At 38.1% G+C, this 23,898-nt stretch overlaps 1 protein-coding gene across 7 annotated transcripts; it reads left to right on the top strand.

Annotated features, from left to right (window-relative positions):
- The first annotated feature begins 533 nt into the window (after positions 1–533).
- On the top strand, positions 534–23,898 carry LOC107695787 (neural cell adhesion molecule L1-like). 7 transcript variants are annotated; one of them, XM_016495828.1, is made up of 28 exons: positions 534–759; positions 2,310–2,324; positions 3,632–3,734; positions 4,914–5,107; positions 6,693–7,079; positions 8,526–8,640; positions 8,730–8,914; positions 9,103–9,234; positions 9,912–10,055; positions 10,315–10,426; positions 10,639–10,799; positions 11,175–11,334; positions 11,437–11,561; positions 11,798–11,899; positions 13,015–13,212; positions 13,745–13,815; positions 15,347–15,572; positions 15,718–15,833; positions 15,907–16,132; positions 16,218–16,340; positions 16,741–16,911; positions 17,162–17,275; positions 17,463–17,612; positions 18,400–18,531; positions 18,650–18,722; positions 18,823–18,834; positions 18,986–19,143; positions 20,760–23,898. In XM_016495828.1, the coding sequence occupies exons 1-28, from the start codon at positions 636–638 to the stop codon at positions 20,855–20,857; spliced, it is 3,927 nt and encodes a 1,308-aa protein (XP_016351314.1). In that variant the 5' UTR covers positions 534–635; the 3' UTR covers positions 20,858–23,898. The 7 variants fall into 7 exon arrangements, with proteins under 7 accessions (XP_016351314.1, XP_016351317.1, XP_016351316.1 ...); XM_016495831.1 differs by lacking the exon at positions 20,760–23,898 and having other exon boundaries at positions 6,693–6,815; positions 6,909–7,079; positions 18,986–20,711; XM_016495830.1 differs by lacking the exon at positions 18,823–18,834.

The following is a 23,898-nucleotide window of genomic DNA, read 5'->3' as shown; positions in this document are numbered from 1 at the left end:
GAGTACAGTGTACTGTAAATGCCATGGTACATGACATTAATTTGATAATTGTTGTGCACCATGGTATTGCGTCTGATACCATCACTCTACCACGGTACCACTACATTATATTTTATAATAATTGACTGGTATTAACATTTATATTTATGCATTTGGCAGATGCTTGTATCTAAAGCGACTTACATTGCATTAAGTACAGTACATTTTTATCAATTCATGCATTCCCAGGGAATCAAACCCATGGCCTTGTGTTGCTAACGCCATGCTCTATGGTTTGCTCTACTGTATGGTCACAACATATCATGCATTAACATATCTGTTTTTTACTGTGCCCCCAGCTTCACCCCTCCCAGTTTTCTCGTCCTCTCACTTTGTCTTTCGTCTCTCATCTTTCTGGCTCCCTCTGTCCTGGGCCATGTGGAGGTCTGAATGGTTTTTCTCTACACACGTGGGTCTCCCCCTCCCTCCCTCCCTCCCTCACTCTCTCTCTCTCCTCTCTTGCAGTTAGAGTGCATGAGGAGGGTGTGGACCTGAGAGAAACATACAGAAAGAAGAAACAGTGAAGATTGCTCTTCTCTGACTGGGATAATCGCAGATTTTCCTGCCCGTTGTGTTTGTGCCTGTCAGCAGGTGCAATGCCTGCCGCGTCACAACAGCAGGTGGGCAGCAGGGGGCGATGCACTGCTCTCCTGTTCCCTCTCCTCCTGCTGTCTGTGGCTCCCAGGCCCGGTAATGCCACCATCAACATTCCATCCAAATGTGAGTACAGGATTTTACACTGCCTTCAATATGCATGTGCATGGCGAGTTTTTCTTTATTTTTTTATTTGCATTGATTTTTGCAGTATTATAATGTTTGCTATGGTAGATTGTTATGGTTAAAGAAGTCTATGTGAGTTAAAAAGTGCAGAATGAGATCTTTTAACTGAGTTTAATTGTTAAATTGATTATACTATTGATTTGAGCACCTAGTACAGGCCTGATTAGAAAGGACATTCAAGCATGCAGTGATTGAAATGCACCTGAGCTGGAACTGTAAAAACAGCAGCTGCTACAAGCTTCCTAAAGCTATAAACAGCACTGGGTTTGTTGCTATTTTTGTACATCTGCAATTTAAGATTGCAGCTATGTATCATCTCTTTCCCGCCCCTCCAAAGGCACACACACAAAAGAAGAGGAGAAAGACTAGTTGATAAAAACTGCAAAACAGAAATGCACCAGAATGAGATGTCAGTGAAGAGTTACACCAAATATTAAAGGTCACGGTTTCTCTTGACTTTCAATTAGTGACCTTTAAACGGGAAATGTGGACATGGATGTGACCAATGAGATCGATAACACACCCACATTAACACGTTCAGCTAGCAAACACAGCCTGACCTGGGCCATCCCATATGCTCTGTGCCAATGCTCTGTTCCTGTCTCACGGCCGTGTTGCAGTTTTCAGACATTCAGCACGTTTGTTTTCTTAAGTTGTTGGGACTGCAGGACCAAGCAGTCTTGCAAAAGGATGGTTGAAGTCAAGGAAGGAAAATAGCTAGATAGGGAGTTTATTTTAGCTCTGCTTTGCCAGCATCTTGTTATCTCTGGTGTGCCTCTTGTTGGCCAGCTGATCTATAGTCCAGGTGTCTGAGCTGGCATCATTGTTTGACATCAAAACATGTTTTCTTTGTTTCGCCTCCAAACAGTGTAATCATACCAGCGCTAACATTTGTTTCATTGCAAAAAAGGCTTAATGCAGTCTATGTGGGTGGAGGTCAGGTTTTGTCTTCACTGTGGGAGCTGAATGTACTCACGAGGATAGTAAAACCTGAACCATATCATGAGGAAAACAGCCTAAAAAACATTTAATAATGTCTTAATGAAAATCTAAAAATGCTAAATGGTTTTTGTGAGGGGATCAAAAATATAAATATTAAAAAAAAAATACTAAAACGGAAATGGAAAGTTCACAACATGACAGAAGAACAAATGTGCGTTTCTGTGCGAGTACTTGTCTGCTATAATTGTGAGGGGCGGGCCAAATTTCTAGAACTGTGCAAATCGGTTAAACATCTAATCCTCATTAGAAAAAAGTTTAATAAATGAGACAATTAGTATCTTAAGTTAAAAGGTGTCTGTAGAGGTTTGGGTTAGGTGAAGGGTGTTGTACTTAATTTAGGAATAATAGATATATAGGTACAGTTTATGTGTATCTGTGTGCATGCTTCTAAGTGTTCAAGTGTGTAAAACATGAGTGCATGTTGTCGATGTGCATTACTGTAATCTAAAAAGATGTCTTTTTTTTCCCCCTGCTGACTCAATGGATAGACAAAATAAGAGACTGTGAGTATTTCTAGCATGTAAAATATGTTTCTGCATGTACTAGCTCTACTCCACTAAAATTTCCTTTCATTCCAAAGACTCATTCCAATAACGGAAGACAGCCTGCAGCAAGAGCCAAAACTGATCAGCTGAGAAATTTGTTTGTTGGGCTATATTTAGAAGTGTGGGAGTGATTCTGCAAAATTCAAGGGTGCATTTAAGGCATGAGTCTTTTAAAATTAATGATTATCTTCCGTAAAGGCACGAGGGATGGACATGCCTCCCAGTTATAATGGTTAATGGTCCATAAGCTGGTCCATCATCAGGAATTACATGAATTTTTAAACAGTGTTCTTTTTTAATCTATGGTTTTTCCTCCTCCTTGTCCACCTTTTCTTGGCATTAAAATGAGGATGGATGGAGGGATGGATGGATGGATAGATAGACAGATAGATATGATTTATACAGACAGACAGATATAGTCTTTTCAGTTCAGCATGTACTCTGGTGCCTCTGTACTAAAGCAAAATGAAGGGTGTTTGGAAACAAGAAGCTTCCATTCCTAAAGCTAAATGAACAACCAGTCCTTCTAGTTGTGCATGTGGAAGTCTAAAGTCTAAACTGCATAGTGAGGATCACTCTACCCATTCCTAGACATCAGTGTTGTTATGTGTCTAGTATAAGCACTTGTTTATAGCCTCAGTGACTCTGTCCGTAGATTACATCACTAATGCTTTATTCTCTCGCTGTCTGACTCTCTTATTCATTCTTCTAGTCTCAGTTTCTTCCTGCTCTCCCATGCTTTCACAGGCCATTCATCCGTAAAACAACCGACACTTAAGAGAACATCTCAGGCTCACCTAATCTCCATGTATTACCTCTGCATGCTTTACACTGCGCTTTTCATTTCCCTCTTTTCACTTGGGAGTTCCTAATGACATGCACGATATTGAGTTTCCCGCATATGCCGATTGGAACTAACTGAGTGTGTGCATTGGTGAGATTCAGGGGCACTTGCTTCAGAACATTGCTGAGGTTTAGTGGGAAACTTTACTGAAGTCAGTGTCGCAGCAGATCATTATGTTGTTTTGAATATTGGTGTCATGTGATTACAGCAGGTCAGCGGAAAGGCTGCCTAACTACTGTGACTAATTTGCCTTTCCTTATCCACGTCTGAAGCGACTAACAAATGAGCTGAAATTATTATAGCTCTGTGAAAATAGATGTCTATTTCTATTTTTAGGGTGTTGCTTTGCTAACTTCACAGCTCGCAGAAATGTAACTAGATAATTGAATGTTTGGTGTGCGATTGTGTACTCTCTCCACAGTGAAAAGCCCCCCAGTGATTACCGCCCAGCCAGAGTCTGTCACCACCTTTTCAGCAGATGACATCACACTCACCTGTGAGGCAATTGGGAATCCCCCGCCCACGTTAGTATCCATAGCAACATGTTACATAATTTGATAACAGTTTACTTGAAGCCTATACAGTATATAATGCTTTATATATTGCTTTTTATTTTGCATTGCATTCTTTCATAAATAATTGTAACCACAGTTACAATACACTATTATACTAACCAATTCCTAGATTCACATTTAAACCTATATCGTGCATTATAATACTATATTATGTCTTTTAAAGACTCCATAAAATCTAAATTTGTCTTTTATGGCTATGTCTATTAGCTTTGAGGCCTATATGATATGGAAAACTAGGAGTGCCACTTAAAAATAAAATGAAGAAATACATTTTCAATGTATTAATTCAAAAATAAAAATGTAAGAAGAGACAGATAAATGGACATTTTTAATTCACATTAAGCATCAATTCACATTAAACATGATTTAAATAGGTAGGGTTATATATTTGAGTATTATAATGTAAATATGGTTACAGTTATTTTAAGATGTATTATAAGGTATTATGGATACTATTTTCGTGCATTATATACACTTGCATTCAAAAGTTTGGGGTTGATAAGAGTTTTTAATGTTTCTGAATTAAATATCTAAAGCCTTTATTTGATCAAAAATACTGTAAAAACTATGGTGAAATATTATTACAATTTAAAGTAAATGTTTTTTTTTTAATTGAAAAAGTTAATTTTTTATTGTAATATATTTTAAAAATGTATTTTATTCTTGTGATGGCAAAGCTGAATTTTCAGCAGCCAGTACTTCAGTCTTCAGTGTCACATGATCCTTCAGAAATCATTCTAATATGATTATTTAGTGCTCAAGAAATAGTTCTTATTATTAGCATAGCTGAAAACTGCTGTGCTGCTTAATATCTTAGATTAACAGAAAGTTCAAAAGAACAGCATTTATTTTAAACCGAAATCTTTTGTAGCATTATTCATGTATTTATCTTCACTTTTGACCAATTTAATGCATCCTTCCTGAATAGTAGTATTAATTGCTTTCAAAGAAATCAAAAACCTTATTGACACCAAACTGTTGAACAGTTTTGTGAGAATTTATTATTAATCTTAAAAGGGATTGGTTAAAAAAATATTTTATCACTATAGCAATTTAATTTAAGCTTATTATTTTTCTATATTATGTTAAAAATGACTGAAATTTATTTCTTATTTGCACTATTGCTAGGTTCCGCTGGATGAAAGATGGTGTGGAGTTTGACCCCTCTAAAGACCCTGAACTCTCTGTGTCCAGAGATTCTGGGACCTTTTCTTTGACAGCCAAAGATGGACCCATTCACCAATACCAGGGCAGATATAACTGCTACGCGTCTAATGATCTCGGCACGGCGGTGTCTAACGAGGCTCGTATTGTCACAGAGAGTAAGTCGCTCTCATTACTGCAGCGTTATAAAGCGACACACTTATGATTGCCTGTTTGATATCCTGACGTTACCACATGCAGTGAGTTTTCTGTAGAGAGAATCTGGCGCACAGCAGATAACAGCCCAAAATCAAGCCCCCTGTTGTATCATACACACAAAATTACAGCTCATTGTGTGTGCCAGTCACACTAGCAGTTCAAAGAATTCCAGAACGAATAAAAATCCCAGATTGCATCCCAGTTAGCTATCAAACACAACACCGAGCGGCGCTTTGTATGTAAAAACAACAACAAAACTATTGTTTTGACTAGCCATCTAGCAATCTACCTGTCTCCTTCACTCTATCCCGACCTCTCTGCCAGTTTCCCTGACAACGGTTACCTGAGAAACCAGTGTGAGTGGTGTAAGTGTGTCAGCTGGGATGGCCACTCGTGGGATTAATATGTGCAGGAAGTGAGAGTACTCAGCATGAGCGGGGCTAACAATAGCCCACATATTATGAACTCTACACGCAGCTGGGGCTGGCTGCATTAATATGCGCGTCATCACACACCCATTTCATATGATTTCAAGCTAAAGCATCTTCTGAATAATGTCAGCTGTGCTTGCTAGCTACTTAGCACACTCCAGTTTCTCACAAGGATAAAATGTATCTGAAATTGTATTGTAAACAGTAATTTTAAATCTTTCCCATCTGTGTCTAAGAATTCAAGTTTAAAGTCAGTAAAAAGTTTAAAAAGAAGAAATCAATACTTTTATTAAGTGAGGATACATTACATTGATCATAAGTGAAAATAAAGACAACAAAAGATTTCTATTTCAAATGAATGCTGCAGTGTTATTTTAGTATCATTGAGATATTACAGTTTTTATTCGTTTTTTTGTTTGTTTTTATTTTTGTATTTTCTGTTTTCTTTTAAATTATAACTAAGGTTTTAGCTCAAAATTTAGCTGTTTGTTTGTTGTTTCCATTTTTATTAGTTTTTTTTTATATTCCTATAGTATTTATTTATTTTGTATAAGTTGTATTTTTTGTTATTTTAGTACATGAAGTTAAACTAAATGAAAATGAGAAATGCTGCTATGGCAACTAGTTGAAATAAAATAAGTTTACTTCTTCATATTTTATTTTATTTCAGTTAAAGTTTTTCAAGTCAAAGTTTTTTATGTTTTAGATTTGGTAACTACACTAATCATGCAATGCAGTTCTTTTGAACTTTCTATTCATAAAATAATCCTGAAAAAAAAAACTGTATAAGGTTTTCCACAAAAATATTAAGCAGCACAAATGTTTTCAACATTGATAATAACACTGAGCACCAAATCAGCATATTAAAATGATTTTGAAGGGTCATGTGACACTGAAGCCTGGAGTAATGGCTGCTGAAACTTCATCACAGGAACATATTACATTTTAAAATATATTACAATAGCAAACAGTTATTTTAATTGTAATAATATTTAACAGTATTACTGCTATACTGTATTTTTGATGCAGCCATGGTAAGCATTAAATAATCTTGTAAAGATCCCAAACTTTTAAACGGTAGTGTAATTTTAATTAATTCTCTGTTCTCTTGCAGACACTCCCACTCTACAGAAGGAGAAGAAGGTGTCGAAGAAGGTGGAGGAAGGAGAGAGTGTGGTGCTTCCCTGTAATCCTCCTAACAGCACTGTGGCTCCGGTCATCCACTGGATGGACAAGAGTCTGTTTTATCCTGGTTTATCCATGTTAAACATGAGCCATATCTCAGCAATATCTGCATATATGCATCTGTGTCTAAATCTTTTTCTCTTAGAGTTGCGGCACATTCAGCAAAACGATCGTGTGATTCAGGGTCGCGATGGAAACTTGTACTTCTCTCATGTGGCTCTGGCAGACAGTCGAGACGACTACACCTGCAACACTCAGTTCCCCAGCGCACGCATCATCGTCCTCAAAGAGCCCATCAAACTCACTGTTGTCCCCTGTAAGCATCAAGACAGAGGATGCTGACTGTCCTTGACCAACCTTTGCTGTTTCTAAACTTTTGGGCTGAACAGAAGAGAAAGAGCAAGACACTGAGTTATTTTTAAAATACACATCTACATAAAACTTCTTGTAATCCTCCTAACAGCACTGTGGCTCCGGTCATCCACTGGATGGACAAGAGTCTGTTTTATCCTGGTTTATCCATGTTAAACATGAGCCATATCTCAGCAATATCTGCATATATGCATCTGTGTCTAAATCTTTTTCTCTTAGAGTTGCGGCACATTCAGCAAAACGATCGTGTGATTCAGGGTCGCGATGGAAACTTGTACTTCTCTCATGTGGCTCTGGCAGACAGTCGAGACGACTACACCTGCAACACTCAGTTCCCCAGCGCACGCATCATCGTCCTCAAAGAGCCCATCAAACTCACTGTTGTCCCCTGTAAGCATCAAGACAGAGGATGCTGACTGTCCTTGACCAACCTTTGCTGTTTCTAAACTTTTGGGCTGAACAGAAGAGAAAGAGCAAGACATTGAGTTATTTTTAAAATACACATCTACATAAAACTTCTATCTATCTATCTATCTATCTATCTATCTATCTATCTATCTATCTATCTATCTATCTATCTATCTATCTCTTTTGTTCCGTTCATCCATCCATCCGTTTCTTTTGTTCCATCCATCCATCATGCACCACTTACTGCAGTTGTAACTGTCCATCCATCATTTATTTTGTTCTATCCATCCATCATTTATTTTGTTCTATCCATCCATCCATTTATTTTGTTCTGTCTGTCCATCCATTCATCATTTATTTTGTTCCATCCATCATCCATCCATCCATTAATCAATCAATCATTTCTTTTGTTCCATCCATCGTGCACCCACTTACTGCAGCTGTAATTGGCCATCCATCCATCATCCTTCATTTATTTTGTTCCATCCATCCCTCCATTCAACCATCTGTCCATCTATCCGTTTCTTTTGTTCTGTCTGTCCATCCATCCATAATTTCTTTTGTTCCATCCATCCATCTGTCAGTCGTTTCTTTTGTTCCATCCATCCATCCATCGTGCACCCACTTACATCCATCCATCCTTCATTCCTTTTGTTCCATCCATTCAACCATCCATCCATCCATTTCTTTTGTTCTGTCTGTCCATCCATTCATCATTTCTTTTATTCTGTCCATCCATCTGTTCATCCATTATTTTGTTTGTGCTGTCCATCCATCCATGCATCCATCCATCGTTTATTTTGTTCATTCCGTCCATCCATCCATCCATCCATCCAATGTCATAAAAAGTCTGAAAAAATATTGAGATATTAAGCCTTTTTGCCCGGTCTTAGTCCTGTGTGAACACCCACTTACTGCAGCTGTAATTGTTTATCATGCTCTCTCCTCATTTCCCTCAATAATTCTGTCTTTGTATCTGTAGCTAACTCAGTAGTGCGTAACAGAAGGCCACAAATGATGCGACCCACTGGCTCCCACAGCTCCTATCTGGTGCTCAGTGGCCAAAACCTGGAGCTGGAGTGCATTGTTCAGGGCCTGTAAGTCAAACCTGCTCTGACTGTGTCATTGACAGTTACTTCCTTAAAAAGTGTCCGGTGTGTTTACATCCTATTCTCTCACTTACTAGGCCCTCTCCCAAAATCCAGTGGATCAGGAAGGATGGAGTCCTGTCAGAGTCCCGCACATCCAAAGATAGTTATGATCGAGTTATGCGTTTTAAGAATATCTCAGAGTCTGACAGCGGCGAGTACCAGTGTACTGCCACAAATCTGCAAGGCATGATCACTCACACCTACAGCGTCACTGTGGAAGGTACTGCCAGATCACATCCTCTCCAGATTTAGATGTGGGGTGTGAACTTGAGAAAATCAATGGGAGGATGACTTAAAAAACAACTTAAAATTAAACTATTGACTACCTCACTTCCCTTTTGGAAGGTTGCATATAATTGTTGGCTGAGACCTTTCATGATTAGTTGTTTGTGTTTTGTGGTGGTATAGCTGCCCCATATTGGATTAAAAAACCAAAGAGCCAACTGTACGCCCCGGGAGATACAGTCAAACTGGAATGTAAAGCTGATGGTATTCCCAGCCCTGAGGTCACCTGGAGCATCAATGGCAATCTTCTTACTGGTAATTGATTCAGTCAAGACACATTCCATTTCTTAATGCGGGGTTTCCCACACTAGGTTTTGAGAAGGAACTGCAATGGGTTTGTGATTTGATGCAAAGCTAATTAATAAAATCACAAAACTGTAAAATTGAAAATAAAAATAAAAACTTACTAAAAAAATATATTTGTTTTCCTGCACGTCATGTGAACATTAACCGAAATGAGAGAATTGTGACCATGTGAATGTGGTGTTAGATTATTGAATTATTAACTTAAAATCTCAGGAGATACTTAAATATTTTAAGTCCAAGGGATTCAGCTGAGAAAAAAAAATTGGAATCACTGGCTTAAAAGGATAGTTCACCAAAAATGTTTCTTTTTTTTCATCATTTAGTCACCCTCATGTTGTTCCAAACTTGCATGAATTTCTTTCTTCTGTTGAACACAAAAGAAGATATTTGCTGGTAGCCATTGACTTCAATAGTAGGGAAAAAATACTATGAAAGTCAATGGCTACCAGCAACTTTTTGATTACTAGTATTCTTTAAAACATCATCTTCCGTGTTCAACAGAAGAAAGAAAGCAGAAGAAATACTGTCTCTTAACTGTATATTTTGCTTGTATATGTAGAATAATCTTTGTTTGAGACAATGGTATATGGTCTTGTATTGACATATTGAGGTGTCTTTTTGCGTAGATATTGACCCAGACCCCAGACGCAGCTTGAAACATGGCGTTCTCACTCTGAAGAATGTGGAACTCAGTGACACTGCAGTGTATCAGTGCAAAGCAGTCAATAAGCATGGATCTATCCTCATCAATGCCTACGTCTATGTTATAGGTAAGGGAATTTCCAAAAACAGCAAGCACCACAACAAAAATAACTTTTTTAGAGCTAAGGCAAAATACAGGGATCAGAATATCATAGACGTATTTGTAAACTACCCTAGCAACCACATAGCGACATGCTAACAACCACTCAAAACACCTTAGCAACAGCATAGCATTAGCAACCACCCTGAACATAATTGCATAGCCAATCACAACTCAAAAATCAAAAACTAAATACATTTTCTAATGTTTTTATTTTGTTTCTCTAGAACTGCCTCCCCAGATTCTGACAGAAGATGGTCTCATGTACTCTGTGGCAGAGGGACAGACAACTGAGCTGGCTTGTGAGACCTTTGGCTCTCCTCAGCCCAATGTCACATGGTGAGACAGACTCTATCCTGTGGGGTGTCCCTTCCTCACATGACAGAACTGCTCCGGCCAGCTGTCCTGATTATTGGTGTAGTGTGGGGAGTCCGTTGGGAAAATGGGCAAAATCATACTCAATAGTCAATATTTCTGGAAAAAACATGGTGTTCTTTTGGCACACTGCTACCATTTGAACAGGCTAAAATGAATATTTTGTGCGTTCACAGGGAGGGTGAGACCTGGGCTGCTCTTGAAGCCAACCCAAGGATGAGCCAGTTACCCGATGGCTCTCTACAGATCAGTAACGCCTCCCTCAATGACAGCAGCCAGTACACCTGCACTGTTAGCAACAGTAAAATCACCATCACTGCTGAGCTGGATGTACTCAGTGAGTTCCACACCATATTTAGAAAAGGCTCCATTTCAGGCATTTAGGATCATTTCTTTTATATGTTCATTTTGGCTTTTTTTGTGTTCTAATATCCACATACAAGGTACAAAAAATATGCAAAATATTATTAAATACTAATATTATGTGTACAGAGACTTTTATTACAACAAGGAAAATATAGGTAAAAAAATATATAAAACTAATTCAGGATATATTCTCTTAAATTCTCTTGTTATCTTACATAATCTTGCTTCTTGTGGATTTTTTTTATATAATTTTTTTTTATTGAAACAAGACAAAAAAATGCAAAAAAAAACAAATTTTTCACTTAAAATTAAGATATTTTTTACAAATAGAAATTTTGTCTCACAGATAAGACAGTCATTGTGAAACCTCCATTGGCTCTGCGAATCCAGCGGGGGAAGCCCGCTACCCTCACCTGCGAGTACCAGGTGGACTCCAGGCAGGACACCCCTCAAGTCCAGTGGAGGAAGAACCGACAGAAGCTCACAGAATCCTCTGATTCTGACAAGTATGCTTTTATACCTTAGTTTCCCTCAGAATGCTTCAAAAAGGCTAAATTTAAGCTGTATAACATGATCTCATGAATGTTATTAACCATAAAACCATAAAGGTACATGATAGACGAATCCACCCTCATAATACCTGATGTCGAGGAAGAGGATGAAGGGATTTACACCTGTGAAGTCATTACCACTCTGGATATGGCTGAAGCGAGTGGCTCCATCACTATCGTTGGTAGGTAACTTTATAATCTGCCTGTTCTCTAATATGGCCATTTCTAAACCCTTTTATGTGTCTGGATCTATATAGCTGTATGTGTATTGCAAGTTGTATGATAATGTGACCTACAGAAAGGACAAAAGGACATGTTTTGCTGTAGGCATATTCAAGTAATAACCTTTAAAACCATAGATGCCTTGTTTTTACTAGCATCTTACCCCCTGACCTCTTTGTCAACCCTCATTCACCAGACCGACCAGACTCTCCGACACAAATACAGATGACTGAACCTAAAGATCGCAGTGTCACTCTCAGCTGGACACCTGGAGATGATCATAACAGCCCTGTGCTAGGTACCATAAATGTTTTCCTGTTTAGGCAACAATTTAAAGGGATAGTTCACCCAAAAATGAAAATTCTGTCATTAATTACTCACCCTCATGTCGTTTCAAACCCGTAAGACCTTCGTTCATCTTCGGAACACAAATTAAGATATTTTTGATGGGATCTGAGAGCTGTCTGACCCTGCATAGACAGCAACGCAACTGAAATGTTCCCAAGTCCAGAGACATAGCAAGGAGATCTGTAAAATAATCCATGTGACATCAGTGGTTCAACCGTAATTTTACGAAGCTACGAGAATACTTTTTTGCGTGCAAAAGAAAAAAAATATAACGACTTTATTCAACAATTCATCTTCTCCGCATCACCCTGGTGCCATTTTGGAGAGTATCCGCTGGACATAAACAACGTATGCTGTTCTGCCACATAAGCCACATTTAATATGTATAAATGTCATTGCGTTCACAAACAAAATATCAAACCAATATCAAACCGCATTTTCTCAGAACTAATTTTTTCTGAGGCAATTTTGCAGTTTGCACAAGTTTCCTATCACCGGGATTCCCATATATTTTTATTAGCCAAACCCCTTTGACCTAAAATATTTACTATAAAATATAAGTACCCTCTGAGATTTAATTTCAGTCATTTCAAAAACTCATGTTCATGATTCACTGCTGTTGGTAACTAGTCACATGACATGCTAAAAATATATATATATATATATATATATATATATATATATATTATGTATATGTGTGTGTGCATATGTTTTAATTTAGTTTTTAGATTTTCATCAGTTCATGGTTTTCTGATGTTGGTAACTAGTCGCAGGACAAGTGAACAAATAAAATATTTTTCTGTATTTTTTAAATATATATTTTGTGTTTCATCTTGATTTGTTTTTATTTAGATTTTTTATTTTATTATTTTATTTGATTTAATTCAAGCTTTTCATCAACTTTAAAATATATGCCTTTTTTCATATTTCGTATGTAAAGCAGTTGCATTCTTGCACTTTTAAATGTGTTTGAAGTGTTTAAATACTTTTTGGGGGCCAGTCTTTTATAAAATCAGTGACATTTCCTTCTGTTCTATGTGTATATGTATGTGTTTATGTATCTAGAGTATTTGATTGAGTTTGAGGAGACTGAATATGAAAGAAAAGAATGGGAGGAGCTAAGCCGCGTGCCAGGCAACAATCAGCGAACTACCCTTTCCCTGAAGCCCTTCCTTTCCTACCGTTTCCGAGTCATCGCCATCAATGACATCGGCAAGAGTGACCCGAGCATGTACACAGATGTCTTTTCCATACCAGCTGCTCGTAAGTAACACCGCACGTGTGAGCATGTGCATGTTTACATAGCCTTAAAACAGAAAAGACTTGTAATGCTACATTGTGATGCATTTGTTTTGTCCCTTGAATCATTGTATGACACTTTGGATTTGTGTTTATATTTTCTCTCAGCATGTGGCTGATGTCTCAAGTCTCAAGTCTGCTTTATTGTCAATTCTTCCACATGTACAGCACATACACACAGAGAATTGAAATTGCGTTACTCTCAGACCCTTGGTGCATACAGATAACACTAACAGTAGAACATAAATACAGATAGATACAGATTTAAATATAAAATACAACTATACAATTATACAAATAAGGTCAAATGTAAAAAAATATATAAAGCAGCATAAGGCGCATGGCAGATAGAGTGCAAACCAGTGAAGTAAACAACAGTGCAGATATAATGATTGTAGTGCAAAAGAGCTTATTCAGACTGATTAAAGTTGTGAAGTGACAGTTTTATTGCCACGTTAGAACAACTTGGCACTAAATTATGATTTGTCCTCTACAGCTCCAGACAGTAACCCTGAAGGAGTGCGCAGTGATTCCATCGACCCAGGCAACCTTGTCATCACATGGAAGGTATGTTGCACAGTTCAGCATTTAAAGAGACCAGAAATTATTCTGTCATCTTGTATTCATCCTTGTGTCGTTCCATACCGGTATGATTTATTTTTTCCATGGAACACAAAAGATATTGTAAACAGGAGAAAAAAGTGAACAGGAGATGTCCCGGTTAAGCTTTAAAATAGACAAAAAAGTTCCAAAAGGAGTCCATATGACTTCATATTCTATTATATTGTAAGCAGTGTTGGAAAGCACCTAACTAAAAAAGTATTGATGCTACAAACTATATTTTTGGTAAGATGAGTAGTGGTGTAGCATGACCAAACATTTTTAACATGTTTGAAAATGTTTTTAAAACAACTACACATGCTCATAGTTGTTGTATGTAGCATTGTCAGGTCTGATTCATTCTAGTGAATCAGTTCATCTTATACAGTCCCTTCTCTCATATGTAGTGTAAGAAAAGTCTGATTGATTCTAGCGAATCTGTTTATCCTCACCTGTCTCTCTCTCTCATATGCAGTATTTCAATTCCAATTCATTCTAGTAAATCGGTTTGTCTTAAACAGTCCTCTCTTTCTCACTTGTAGTGTTGGAAAATCTGATTCATTCAAGTGAATCAGTTCATCTCTCTTTCTCTCTTATGTAGTGTTAGAAAAGTCTGACTTATTCTAGCGAATCGGTTCATCTTAAACGGACCTCTCTCTCATATGTAGTGCTAGAAAATTCTGATTCATATTAGTGAATCGGTTCATCCTAAACTGTCCTCTCTCTTGCATGCAGTGTGTTTCAGTTCCAATTCATTCTAGTTAATTGGTTTATTTTAAACAGTCCTCTCTCTCTCATACAGTATGTTGTTAGTGTTGGAAAGTCAGATTTATTCAAGTGAATCAGTTCATCCTAAATGTTCCTCTCACTCTCTTATGTAGTTTTAGAAAATCCACATTCATTCTAGTGAGTTGGATCATCTTAACTAGACCTCTCTCTCATATATAGTGTTAGAAAGTGTGAACTTGCTCGAAGGGACCCCTAATGAATCGGTTCATCCTAAACTGTCCTCTTTCTTTCATATGTTGTGTTAGAAAAGTCATCTCACTCATATGCAGTAATGGAAGGTCTGATTCATTTTAGTGAAATGGTTCATTCGAACAGTTCACGTTAATAAACTGACTAAAAAGCGAGTCCCCCTACTATGTACAGGTGCATCTCAATAAATTAGAATGTCATGGAAAAGTTTGATTAGCTGATTGGCATGTCACCATATTCTAATTTGTTGAGATAGTGAATTGGTGGGTTTTTGTTAAATGTGAGCCAAAATCATCACAATTAAAAGAACCAAAGACTTAAACTACTTCAGTCTGTGTGCATTGAATTTATTTAATACACGAGTTTCACAATTTGAGTTGAATTACTGAAATAAATGAACTTTTCCATGACATTCTAATTTATTGAGATGCACCTGTAAGTCACTATTGTCAATGTTTGAAATTCTCATTGTTCACAGAAAAATACAGTTTGGCTCAAAACTGAATCTGTGTTCTTGCAGGAAATGGACAGACGTAGTTTCAATGGCCCAGGTTTTAGCTATATAGTGATGTGGAGGAAAGTTTTGGGCAGCGGTCCATCCTGGAACACCAAATTCATGATCTCTCCACCCTTCACCGTCACAGATGTGGGCAACTTCTCTGCCTTTGACATTAAAGTGCAAGCTGTTAATGAGATGGGAAATGGTCCAGAGCCCAAATCCACCATTGGATACTCTGGAGAGGACTGTGAGTTTGTCATGTTTGATGTTTTTACTGCTCTTGTGAGCCCTTTTCCTGACATCTTCCTGTAAGGTTATGTATCTCAATTCACCCCAATTAAACAATGAATTTAGTTTAACGTTAATCCTAATGTGCTCTTTCTTCCTGTCAGACCCGCTTGAAGCCCCTATGGATGTGGGAGTGGCTTTGATCAACAGCACTGCAATTGTAGTGACGTGGGCGCCCATAAACAGAGAAACTGTGAGAGGTCGTCTGCAGGGTTACAAGGTAATATACTGTACTGTGCTAAACTGTGAGATGTAAAATATCTTTGACAATTTATGTAATATCCATCCTATAGATTTATCTGATGCACTATGGCCCGGAAAGCAGACACCTCCGACGGGAGCGTGTTAGGGAGGGGAAGCCAAGCAACATCTCGTTTGTGATGACAGACAGTAACGAGGAGAGGAAGGTTCTGGGAGACCTGCAGCCCTACTCCCATTACGCACTGTCTGTGAGTGTCTTCAACAATAAAGGAGAAGGTCCCCAGTCTGACCCCCTCACTTTCCACACTCCAGAAGGAGGTAAAAATGAAAGACTGAGAGACAAAAAGTAAAAATAGATGAAGAAAGGTGAGGGATTCAAATCCTCTCATCCATTTTTTTCCAGTACCTGGTCCTCCATCATCTTTACTGCTGGATAGCCCATCGGAGACAGAAATGACACTGCATTGGACTCCACCCACACAGCCGAATGGTGTCCTGAAAGGATACATGTTAAAGTATCAACAAGGTGCGTTGACCAACAGCCTGATTAATTCTAGAAGCAGTGAACATTAAGCATCAGAAAACCATTCAAAACACTATAGCAGGTTTCCTCAAATCTTGCCCTGGAGGGCCAATGCCCTGCAGAGTTTAGCTCCAACCCTAATCAAACACACCTGAGCAAGTTCGTCAAGGTCTTCAGGATTCCTAGAAAATCACGGGTAAGTGAGTTTGATCAAGGTTTGAGCTAAACTCTGCAGGCCAGTGGCCCTCCAGGACCGGATTTGAGGAACCCTGCACTGTAGCAACTGCATAGCAAGTGCTTGATGGTTAACATTTTAAAACCACTATTTTTAAAACTGCTAAAGATGTTCAAAATAATATTTTTGACATGTCTAGTGTCTCTTCTTCCCCTCATTTCTCTGCAGTTGATAAAGAAGACAGTCCCATGCAAATGATAGAGATTAGTGACCACGTGGTGTCTCACTTCAGCTTAAAGCTGGATCCTCATAGCCGTTACCGCTTCTACCTGCAAGGCTACACTGCTAAGGGAGAAGGTCTGCCAATCATCATGGAGGGAGCTACAACTCTGGATGGAGGTCCAACATTTTACTGATCTAAATTATATCTACATGATATATGAAATGTTTTCACGGACACTTTGTCCTAACCAGACTCGATGCAACACACTTCTAGCGAAGTAATTTATGTGTCCACACTGAAAATAAGAGGAAATGTGACATAATCACAGCCACTTTGAATTATATTTGGACAAATTAGTTTGTGTAACGAACAATCAACCAGATTTAAAGGTGTCTAAGTCTCACTTTTGTGTGTGTGTGTGAACAGTTCCACTCTCCAACATTAGTTTATCGACTGGAGAGACATCAGTCAACCTGACATGGGTATCGAAAGAAAGACAGAGGAACGTGGGATTCTTTATTCATTACCTGAAAAAGGATGGTACGTGCCGTATGGACAGGACGTGATTGAGAATGATTGAACACAAGCTCGTTCATTGAATAGCAAAATATGAAGTAGCAGCTTTATTAAGTCTTATGTTAGTTAGTGCCTCTACTTTTTCAGTAACTGAGAGAGAATAAAAAACGAGTGTGTTTTGATTTGTACTGTATTGTGTGTATTTGTCCAGGCAAAGGCACATGGAAGCGCTCTGAAAGAGTGAACAGCTCTCAGTCTTTTTACACGCTGCAGGGGCTCCAGTCCGGGTCCGTGTACCACCTGAAGATTGACTTCAAAAACAAAACTTTATGGGAGGATGAGATCCAGACAGCAGGAGCAAGTAATCACAAAACAGCTCTTTTTATAATAAATTGCACTGATGTCCTTTTCACATGCAGTCCACAGAAGAAATTTAAAAGAAGAAATCTTGGTAATATTTTCCATTCTGTGATGTTCATAGTATCTTCCAAATTTCTCTTTTTTTTTCCATTGTAAGAATGAAGGTCATATACACTACCATTCGAAAGTTTGGTGTCAGTATATTTTTTGTTTCTGAAATAAGTCTCTTATACTCACAAATGCTGCATTTATCTGATCAAAAACACAGTAAAACAGTAATATAGCGAAATATTAAAATAACTGTTTTGTATTTTAATATATTTTAAAATGAAATTTATTAAAAACCTGAATTTTCAGCAGCCATTACTTTAGTCTTCCAGTCACAAGTTCCTTCAGAAATCATTCTAATATGCTGATTAGTGCTCATGAAACATTTTTTATTTTTATCATCAATGCTGAAAACAGTTGTGCTGCTTAATATTTCTGTGGAAACCAAAATACATGTTCCCAAGATTCTTTAATTAATAGAAATTTTAAAAGAAAAACATTTATTTGAAATCAAAATCTTTTGTACATTATAAATGTCTTTACTGTCACTTTTGATAAATTTAATGTATCCTTGCTCAATAAAAGTATTACATTACATATTATAAAAATCTTACAAACCCCAAACTTTTGAAATGTAGTGTAGGTTTGTAACAACATTAAGGAGAGTAAATGATGACAGCATTTCCATTTTTTCCCCTTTAATAAAAAATTAAAAATACATAATTTCCCTCTCACTTCAGAAGTCATGGAGATAAGTCAAGGGTTTGTGACTGAGAGCTGGTTCATTGGACTCATCAGCGCCCTCGTGCTGTTGCTGCTGGTACTGCTCATTCTGTGTTTCATAAAACGAAGCAAAGGTGGAAAATACTCGGGTATAAGAAGAAGCACTGTCACACATCATTCTAATGTATTTAACCACCCTTAGTGTGATTTGTCCCTTGACAGTACTAACAAATGCGCAAATATCCCTGAATTGTATTCTTCCCACAGTCAAAGAAAAAGAAGAAGGCCAGATAGATTCTGAAGTTCGGCCAATGAATAATGAGGCTTTTGGCGAGTACAGGTATGGTGAAGTTTGTTAGACAGATTATTGCATAAATTTCATTTCCCTATTTCTTATGCTCTTCCTTTCTCTCCTAAATGCTCTTCTTAATGATTTGCAGATCGCTGGAGAGGTATGCTTTGCAGTGGCATTGTGTTCTTTTTTTTATGCATGGCTTTCTCAATACTTTCCCTTGCATGCACAGTGGCATTTTTGACGTCACACTTGGTTTACATTTATAGATTTATTTGTATTTTTCTTTCCCCCTTTCTCTTCTCGCATAGTGACAATGAGGAGAAGCAGACGGCCAGTCAGCCATCTCTGTGCGAGGATAGTAAGCTATGTACCGACGACGCTCTAGATGACTACGCCAACAGCAACAGCGTGCAGACCGAGGTCATCATGGACGAGTCACTGGCCAGTCAGAGCAGCGGAGTCCGAGATGTTCCTGACCCCGGGACTCAGGAAAGTTCCCCTCTAAATCCTGCCACAGCTACCTCCCACCACGGCCTGCCCAACTCCGCCGCCTTCCTTGGCTAGCCAGGGCGAGCCCGAGCCCAAACGTGGATTCACACATGTGCCCACCTGTTGCAACCACTCATGACTGACCAAATAATTGAAAACCCACAATAATGAGACCTACACACACAACAGATGCCAAGAAAACCAACCAGAAGCACTGCTGGAACTTACTTCAGACGTAATTGGACCAACACAACACTTTTGACACAGCCAGAGGAAAACATTCGACTGACATATAACAAATAGACTGCCATGCTCGTTGTTTACAGATATTATCTCTCATTTTACAATATAAAATAGGCTCTAGCCGTTTACAGTTATATTGACGTGACAAGAACATCTCCAGAAGAGACTTCTTTGATAATCCAGTGACAAATTTGATAAAGTAGACACCGAGCTCCCATGGCGAACGCCACATCAAATCGGAGTCAGATTCACCTGTTAGTCAATAAAAAACGTTGTAGAAGGAGGGTGTGAGGGAGAAGAGAGAAGCTGAGGGCCTTAAAATCATGACTAAGTGCGTTGTGCAAGCATATAGACAGCATGAGCTGGTTGCAAAATTTAATCAACTTATTGTTTTGTGGCGTCTCTGTCATTTCTTTCTTTCTTTTTATTCTTTGAAGACTTGCCTGAACCATTTTTATTATTTTGTTTTATGATTAATTTATTATTATTTTTTGTTGTTGTTTTTTTACACAAGAATCAGTTTGGTGTCGTGGTGCTGTAAGTGACGTTAGCCATTGTGGAACTTCTCCGTTTTAGCCATTGAATTAGATATGCACCCTTAAAAAAAAAAAAACGCCTTAAAAAGACACTAGCGCTGTTAGCGTGGCCCTGCTGGTACATCTTTCACTGTCAAAATTCAGTGTGTTGTGACAATTTTATTTGGCAAACAACTTGGTAAATTTGGTTACATGTTATAGTAGATGTCTGAACAGTGTCCAATTCTTTTCAGAAATGAAAATTCATCTATTTTCTAAATGCATCTTATTGATATTGTGAATGATGCATATATGCATATGGTTCATTTTTAACTTTTTATCAAAATGTCATAACTCGTTCTTCCAGTGAAATGACAGACTTTCTTACAATCTACTGCAATGTCACATTCAGATCTGCCACGATCTAATCAACAACAGATTGATAAAACTAAGTCTCCACCCTACATTGTCTCCTTTTTGAGAATTCAGATATTTTCTGAGTTCCGTTCCATAAAATTTGCTTACAGTAACTTTAAGTCATCTGTACGTTGATTTATTGTAATATTGTCGTGATTCAACAGAAGATACATATCAGCATCCCCTCAGTTACGATTACAGGTTTCCATAGTGTAAATACATGAGATGCAATGGCTCTACGACATAAGATCGTTTATAGCAAGCTGTACATATAAGCATCTATCAATTTAGCCAAATACAGTATTATAATCTTTCATCTCCATCGGTTCCTGTGCCTGCCTTCGACAACATACTCACCACCATCTCTCATGTTTATTTATGGCCGAGTCACTGGCCAGTCAGAGCAGCGGAGTCCGAGATGTTCCTGACCCCGGGACTCAGGAAAGTTCCCCTCTAAATCCTGCCACAGCTACCTCCCACCACGGCCTGCCCAACTCCGCCGCCTTCCTTGGCTAGCCAGGGCGAGCCCGAGCCCAAACGTGGATTCACACATGTGCCCACCTGTTGCAACCACTCATGACTGACCAAATAATTGAAAACCCACAATAATGAGACCTACACACACAACAGATGCCAAGAAAACCAACCAGAAGCACTGCTGGAACTTACTTCAGACGTAATTGGACCAACACAACACTTTTGACACAGCCAGAGGAAAACATTCGACTGACATATAACAAATAGACTGCCATGCTCGTTGTTTACAGATATTATCTCTCATTTTACAATATAAAATAGGCTCTAGCCGTTTACAGTTATATTGACGTGACAAGAACATCTCCAGAAGAGACTTCTTTGATAATCCAGTGACAAATTTGATAAAGTAGACACCGAGCTCCCATGGCGAACGCCACATCAAATCGGAGTCAGATTCACCTGTTAGTCAATAAAAAACGTTGTAGAAGGAGGGTGTGAGGGAGAAGAGAGAAGCTGAGGGCCTTAAAATCATGACTAAGTGCGTTGTGCAAGCATATAGACAGCATGAGCTGGTTGCAAAATTTAATCAACTTATTGTTTTGTGGCGTCTCTGTCATTTCTTTCTTTCTTTTTATTCTTTGAAGACTTGCCTGAACCATTTTTATTATTTTGTTTTATGATTAATTTATTATTATTTTTTGTTGTTGTTTTTTTACACAAGAATCAGTTTGGTGTCGTGGTGCTGTAAGTGACGTTAGCCATTGTGGAACTTCTCCGTTTTAGCCATTGAATTAGATATGCACCCTTAAAAAAAAAAAAACGCCTTAAAAAGACACTAGCGCTGTTAGCGTGGCCCTGCTGGTACATCTTTCACTGTCAAAATTCAGTGTGTTGTGACAATTTTATTTGGCAAACAACTTGGTAAATTTGGTTACATGTTATAGTAGATGTCTGAACAGTGTCCAATTCTTTTCAGAAATGAAAATTCATCTATTTTCTAAATGCATCTTATTGATATTGTGAATGATGCATATATGCATATGGTTCATTTTTAACTTTTTATCAAAATGTCATAACTCGTTCTTCCAGTGAAATGACAGACTTTCTTACAATCTACTGCAATGTCACATTCAGATCTGCCACGATCTAATCAACAACAGATTGATAAAACTAAGTCTCCACCCTACATTGTCTCCTTTTTGAGAATTCAGATATTTTCTGAGTTCCGTTCCATAAAATTTGCTTACAGTAACTTTAAGTCATCTGTACGTTGATTTATTGTAATATTGTCGTGATTCAACAGAAGATACATATCAGCATCCCCTCAGTTACGATTACAGGTTTCCATAGTGTAAATACATGAGATGCAATGGCTCTACGACATAAGATCGTTTATAGCAAGCTGTACATATAAGCATCTATCAATTTAGCCAAATACAGTATTATAATCTTTCATCTCCATCGGTTCCTGTGCCTGCCTTCGACAACATACTCACCACCATCTCTCATGTTTATTTCTCCCTCTGTATGTGTCTGTGTGCTTAATTCTTGTTTTCTGCATTGTATTAAACTGTACTGACTGATTTTCTCTTGCAGCCCTGTTGGTGTAAAGCCATAAGAACACACACGTAAGGTGCGTAGTTTTGAGGTCATATTGAGTTAGATAGGGCTGTGAGAGCGTACGTCACACACAGTTTAGTTTGGTTACGTAAAATGCAATCATGTACTGGCTTGTGTCTTATTACACAGAATGTATGCTTTGTTTGGGTGGGAATTGTTCCATACCAGTATACCAAATAGCATTTGTTCCCTTTTTTGCTTTTTGGTTCATTTGATTTGATGTTTTATAAACGAATATAGCAGAATATAGCACTGAGAGAATCTATGGCACATCTGGTATTTCTCAAGAGAGGGGCACAGGGGGAAAAAAATCTCTTAATTTCCAGATGAATGTAAATATAGCCCAAAAAGATTGTTTATGATGTTGAAAACTGTGTCTTGTTGATTATGTTTTAGGTTTTTAAATCTGAGTTTTGTAACTTTTTTTTTTACTTTCAAGTAACTTGTTAGTTGTGATTTGAGTGTGGTAGACAAGTAGAGCATAGTTTTAAATAACTAAGAAAAAAAGTCTTTGATAAATAAATGTTACAGGTTCTGAAAAAAAAAAAAGCTGATTGGATAAGAGAGATGGAAAAAAGCTAAATGAAGCTACTGGCAAAACATGATTGCGCTTATAGTTTCCCAAGTGCTAAAGAATAGCAGTATTGTGCGTATCTGATTAGAATCTATTGCTGCAGAGGCAGCGTGAAAGGAAGGACGCAGTCATCTTATTTGCACCACTGCACACACACGCTTCCAGGGAGCAATAGAAACACGCTGACTCAGATCTTTGAGACCACTGTCTTGAGCGGTTTTTGCAGTGATGCCCAGCCCTCTGGAATAGCTGTGGGGGCCGGAATGTCCAATCTGTGTTAGCCTCCCTCACAAAAGCTGTACAGACAAACTCAGGACAAAAGTCTCTAAGAGATCTATTTTCTTACAGGAGGGGGAAGTGATGCAAATTATATTCAATTCAATATTCAACTGAACTGCTGCTAGACGACTTGTGTATTTTGTCAGTGTCTTGACTGTATTGAGCTTGGAAGTGAATAGACTCTTGGATATCCACTATACTGCCCTCTGCTACTGCAACTAAAACTGGATGGGAGGGCACCGTTTAAAGCTTGACTAGTGAACGAACGTTGCCGTTTCTGTTGTTAGTTGTCAAATGTACGCATTCAAGCTCATAATGCATCTTAAACTGTAGGCTTAAAGCATAAATAAGCTTGACATAATAGTCTCGTATTCCTCTTGTATGTTCTGTTTGTTACTGCATATGATGTGAAAATAAATGAAGGACGAGATGAATGAGGCTGTGGGGTTGTATTGGTCACATTCTCCTGCTGTGTTGTGGACTGGAGGGGAAGTGAGGGTGGGCTACCTTAACTAGATATGAACTGGATTTGGCTATTGTATCTGCATCACCAATCAGCCAGTGGAAGGAAATACTTCTTAAAATCAGTGGGATCATCTACATCTGC

The sequence above is a fragment of the Sinocyclocheilus anshuiensis genome, unplaced genomic scaffold (genome assembly GCF_001515605.1).
Source record: "Sinocyclocheilus anshuiensis isolate Anshui unplaced genomic scaffold, SAMN03320099.WGS_v1.1 scaffold234, whole genome shotgun sequence".
NCBI lineage: Eukaryota > Metazoa > Chordata > Actinopteri > Cypriniformes > Cyprinidae > Sinocyclocheilus > Sinocyclocheilus anshuiensis.
Note: the sequence above shows the minus strand (reverse complement) of the source record. Positions and strands in the feature narration are given on the sequence as shown.

Bases quoted from the DNA above. Each gene is read 5' to 3' on its own strand.
- LOC107695787 (XM_016495828.1), top strand. From the start codon at position 636: ATGCCTGCCGCGTCACAACAGCAGGTGGGCAGCAGGGGGCGATGCACT. The intron at 13,213-13,744 runs GTAAGTAACACC...TGTCCTCTACAG, and splicing joins CTTTTCCATACCAGCTGCTC to CTCCAGACAGTAACCCTGAA. The intron at 17,613-18,399 runs GTAATCACAAAA...CTCTCACTTCAG, and splicing joins GATCCAGACAGCAGGAGCAA to AAGTCATGGAGATAAGTCAA.